This window comes from Morone saxatilis, unplaced genomic scaffold (assembly GCF_004916995.1).
Source record: "Morone saxatilis isolate NCDOM2014 unplaced genomic scaffold, NCSU_SB_2.0 Contig8, whole genome shotgun sequence".
Classification (NCBI taxonomy): domain Eukaryota; kingdom Metazoa; phylum Chordata; class Actinopteri; family Moronidae; genus Morone; species Morone saxatilis.
Window position 1 is genome coordinate 11,390,094 of NW_023340257.1, and position 5,202 is coordinate 11,395,295.

Genomic DNA, 5,202 nt, shown 5'->3' on the forward strand with positions numbered 1-5,202 from the left:
AGTTTTGGCGTCTGAGCACTGATGTGTTTGTGTTTTGTGTGTGCTCGCAGGCCTTCCGGCAGACACTCTCCAGGGCCACAGAGATCGCTTCCAGGAACAGTTTAAGAAGTATGAAGTTCACTTGCAGTCACACACACAGGCAGAAACACAGCCAGTCACAGTTTCACTGTACTGAGTGTGACCTCAAGGTCTGAGCTTTTAGTACCGTGTTGAATGAATTTCTGTCCTTCTCACTCTGAATTTCTGTCTATTCCTTCTTCTGTCTGTCCTTTTCTCTGGTTCTCTCTGTTTCAGGTTAAAGAGTCTGTTTTATCGCTCCAGTAACTTGCAGTATTTCAAGAGGCTGATTCAGATCCCACAGTTGCCTGAGGTGAGGACCGCCCCTCACTGAGTCATTTTCCACATTTTAACCACACCTTAGCCCCAAGTTGACCATGACGGTTGTTTCAAGTTTCTGTTTAGTAACTGGTTAATTCATCTATTACCCTGTTTGATCATTTACAGCTGTTATTGCTTACTTTTTTTATAATATCATATTATAGGTATTTCTTTTAATATCAACTTCTCATTTTTTATCAACCCAACTTCATTTTACTGACATGCTATGATACCCAGTAGTAGTTGTGTATACTGTACGTTTATATACGCTGCTGGTGCTACATACGTATGATATAAATGGAAATGAGAACTTTAGGCTCATACCCTGTCCTACATTTGCTCATATCAATTTGAGGGTGTAATTCATCTCCATCACTAAGATGCAGTGACTGAGCAAGGACAAAAACTAGCCAATATATTTGTCCAATTCCAGCCCTAAACTGCAAGTACTACACCTTTTATGTTGCAAGTTGCTATGGACACCAAAATTCTCCCAAAAGGCAAATTATTAACTCACTTTGATGGATATACAGGTATATAATATAGTGATTATATTTGTGCTTCTTGCAGAACCCTCCCAACTTCCTGCGTGCGTCGGCTCTGTCGGAGCACATCAGCCCTGTGGTCGTGATCCCTGCCGAGTCGTCGTCACCGGAGTCGGAGCATGTGGTGGAGACAGACGACCTGGTGGACACGGACGTCCCCGTGCTGCCGGTAACTAAACAAGACAAGTATCCCTGAATGGTACCCTCCTGAAATGCTAGATGGTCGGTTCCCCGGCTCACATGCATGCTGTTCAAGCGATCAAAATTCTATGACGGAAGTTTGTGGGAGTAGACGGGAGGGAAAGTGGTAAAAATGAAGGAGATAAAACAGGAAATAACCTCCCAGCACATTAACAGACTCCTCTGTGGAAACATATTTTTTAGATTTATGGCAAGACTTCTCTAAACATCTGGTTTATATTCATGCTGGTACAAAATCCAGCAGGTAATGACTGTGTTATCTAATACATAGAGATCATTTTCATGTGATTTTTCTTTCATAAACCTTCAGGCTGCTTTGGAGACCAAGTTTGACGACCTGTTTGGTACCTCAGCTGCTATAGACCCCTTCAACTTCAACAGTCAGAACGGCATGCGGAAAGACGACAAGTAAGGCTTGAAAACGTCACGTCACTGATCGCTAATATCACTAGTTGAATTCGCAGCCCAAATGTGGATCTGTGTTTAAGAACAATACATTTGATGAATAATCCAGACCAAAATCAAGCTGAAGGTTTTTTTTTTTGTTTGTTTTTTTTTTAAGTATATTTTTTTGGCTTTTGCCTTTATTATAGTGACAAGCTGAAATAGACAGGAAAGGGGGGCAAGAGAGAGGGGATGAACACGCAGCAAAGAGGCCCGCAGGTCGGACTCTAAGCTAACCCGGCGCCCAAGCTGAAGTTTATTTACTAGTTTTATTTTGTCTGTACCCACCAGAGACCGTCTGATTGAACAGCTGACGAGGGAAATCCAGGCCCTTAAAGAAGAGCTGGAGTCTTTCAGACTGGAGGTAGAGAAGAAGAAATCTATAACCCCAGAAACAAGTGAATCAACCGTATACCAACTTCATAACGTGTCTTTATTTTTTCTGCTTCATTACATCAGAGTGGACGCTTGTGTCAGGCGCTGAGGGGGCGTGTCAGCGAGCTGGAGGCGGAGCTTGCAGAGCAGAGTCACCTAAGGCTGCAGGCTGCAGGGGAGAGCGAGTTCCTGAAGGCAGAGCTGGACGACCTGCGGAGGGTCAGAGAGGACACGGAGAAGGAGCAGCGGAGCCTGACAGAGATAGAGAGTAAGGCTGGACTCAAGGTCACATTATTACGTCACTGTTGCTGTATAGATATGATTCAAAAAGTCACAGTCACATCGAAGCAGTTTGTGATTGTTGAAGCGTTCTTGTCTTTAATTTAAGATTTTTTGTGAAATATGTAAACTTTGGAAAAGTAATAGTGTTTCAGAGTGTGCACGTAATGGCACTTTCGGATCAAAATAAGAAACAGAAAGTTGGTGACTTAAAAGTGCTCCTAATTCCTCTTTAAAGGGGAACTTGGCAACTTTTTCAGCTTAATAAACCCGTTTAGAAATCATTTGGATGGTTAAATGGCCTGTTCCGGTGAAAAATGGTGACCCCCCTCACCCCCCTCTGGCGACCCCCATGCGGAAAACAACCTTGGCAACTTTGGGACTACCACCCGGTAAATTGGAAATAGTAAGTACGCGAAGAAGCGAGTATGAGCGAGAATACGAACGGCTTTACGGCAATTCCACATAAACGCACACGCCGCCCTCAATAACGGTTAGTGGTATAATGTATTACCACCTCCGGTAGATATTGCTCCACATGGAAAAAGTTGCCCGTGAAAAGAAGGCACATCCAGCAGCGGTAGAAAAGGAGGGTTGCGCAAGTGAGTTGTTTTTACGAATGTGTTGTGAAATACACGTCCCCAGAGCTGTAGGGGAAGCTCGTTGAGAAAACATGCGAAGACAAAAATGAAAACCAGCGAAGAAATGGCCTGAGTTGAACAAGTTCCCTTTAATTATCAACAGTGGAGTTGAAGCAAAATTAAAATGAAGACATGAAAAACTAAAAGGAATTTATTAACATCTAGATTATTGTACCTGCAGTTTTTCATCTCCTGGATGTCCTGTTGATCATTTACTGTCCTGCTACTAACTGTGGTGTGTTTCTAACCAGAAAAGCTCAGGCCAATGAGCAGCGCTAACAAACTGGAAGGAGAAGTACACCAGAGCTTGTTCAAAGTCAACGCAGACCTGCTGAGGAAGGTGTGAGAGAAATAAATATCATACTTCTTCTTCATGTTCATCAATTCTTGCTACGTCTTTGTCCCCTCCTAAAATACCTTCCCTTCTGTCCTCCCTGCTGTCCTTTTTATATTCCCCCTAACGGCGAAAGCTCCAGCCTCTGTCGTAATTATTTTGGTGTGTTTTCCTGCGTGTCTGCATCTGTGTCCCCTGACTTTTGTGGTGTGTGTGTGGTGTGTGTGTGTGTATGTGTTTGTGTGGTGTGTAGAACGAGAAGGTAACCAGGCAGATGACGGTGGCTCGGGCAGCACAAGATGAAGTGGATGCAGTAAGGAAAGAGAGATGCAAGAGAAGGTGAAAGGCCGCCTCCAGGAGGCCTGAGACAGACAAGTGAGTGGTGAGATATAGTTTTATTGTCACGGCTAAACACACACACTAAATCAACAAACACACCACAACACACACAGCCAGGTGAGGAAATGTTACTTGGACCTCACTATCTGTCAAAATTTGGCCTACAAAAACTGATCCAAACAAAGCAAACTGATTTTCAAAATTATATTTTTTTGTTGGTGGGTGGAAGTTATAGCTGATGCGAGTTGCCTGCCTAAAGAGAGATTTTGACCTCTTTTTTTTTTCCAGGAGAGGGAACAGCTGGAATCCAGCTTAGGAACTCCAGAGAGAGCTGGTGTCCCACAGGGTGGAGCTGGACTCCCCTGAAGACCACCATGGCCTATCGTCCACAACAGGTCACTACTCTCTCTCATCGACACCCCCTCACACAATAAGATTAGCGTAAATCTGCTAACAAGGTCCCAATTTAAAAAGGATAACAGCTCTGCTACATAAAGTGTGAAAAGATTAGACAAAGACAAAAGACATTCTTTTTCCAACCCTGACTAACAGACCTGTGTGATCGTATGGAGTACAGTCTGTAAAATCTAATAATGGGCTGCTGGCGTTCACACACTCTTATTTTAGTCATCATCAATTATTTGATGATTTCACTTACACCGTGACTTTTGTAGCGTTAGTTCCGAATCTGAGTTTGGGAAAAGTTCAACAATTACGGTTTCAGCCTGTTCATGGGACCTGCTTTCAGACCACATTCCAGTCTTAAATATACTGGTCTTGTTTTTTTTCTTTAACAAGAATGATTAGTATGTGAACGTCTGTATCCTGGATCAGACTGTTTCAGATTTGTTGGAAAGCTAAATCTAGACGCACAGTAGATCCTGATTATGATAAATGCGCTCCCTGTTTTGTCCCTGAGTCAAGTCTTTCATCACTAATAAAGAGGACTGTCAAATTCCCTCAATTTTAAATTATTGGAGATTATAATAATATATATAGAATTATATAGATAGTCTTCAATAATATTAGATCAAGAGAAGAGAGTTCCCCTACAGCAAGAATCTCAAACACATCCAGTCTCTGACAGGATTCAATTGTAATACTTTTCTTTGAAATTTAGAGAATTGGTGAACAGATAGATGGTGTGTGTGTGTGTGTGTGTGTTGTGTGTGTGTGTAAGAAGAGATGTGGTGTGTGGTGTGTGTGTGTGTGTTTTCTCCTCTTAAAGCCAAGTTGAAAGTTTGGTAACAGGCGCTGAAGCTTTATTTAAAAGCGAGACCAGATAAAAACACAGAAGAAGATAAATCTGGTCAAACAGCTTGCTTGTGTAAATGCAGCCGCTTGGCTACTTTGCTTCAATGTAGTCCTTGAGCAGTGAGCAAAAAAATGGATCTGCAGACAATATTTTTTAATGGTACAAAAACAGGAATTGAGAGAGAAATAAGAAAACAGAATCAATGGCTTAACCCTTCCCAAACCCACTTATTGCTTTGTGACTCCTCTACAACAGACACAGAATTCAAGCATGTTTTTCTCTACATGCAGTGTTTCCCCGTTACCTCTTTCATCCGTCCTCTGCTCCCTACCTCCTTCCATCCCATTCTGGTAGCCGCTAACTTATCAAACTCGTCACTTTCTGTCATCCTCCTCCATCTCTCCGTACTTC

At 42.5% G+C, this 5,202-nt stretch overlaps 1 protein-coding gene across 3 annotated transcripts in view; it reads left to right on the plus strand.

The window, feature by feature from the left end:
* Window positions 1-5,202, plus strand: part of hip1 (huntingtin interacting protein 1) — a 47,959-nt gene that overhangs the window by 28,014 nt on the left and 14,743 nt on the right. For all 3 annotated transcript variants that reach the window (XM_035679566.1, XM_035679567.1, XM_035679570.1), the window contains exons 9-14: window positions 51-108; window positions 295-370; window positions 949-1,092; window positions 1,435-1,532; window positions 1,860-1,932; window positions 2,028-2,211. In XM_035679566.1, the coding sequence (XP_035535459.1) occupies window positions 51-108; window positions 295-370; window positions 949-1,092; window positions 1,435-1,532; window positions 1,860-1,932; window positions 2,028-2,211 (633 nt within the window). The remainder of the gene's footprint in view (window positions 1-50; window positions 109-294; window positions 371-948; window positions 1,093-1,434; window positions 1,533-1,859; window positions 1,933-2,027; window positions 2,212-5,202) is intronic.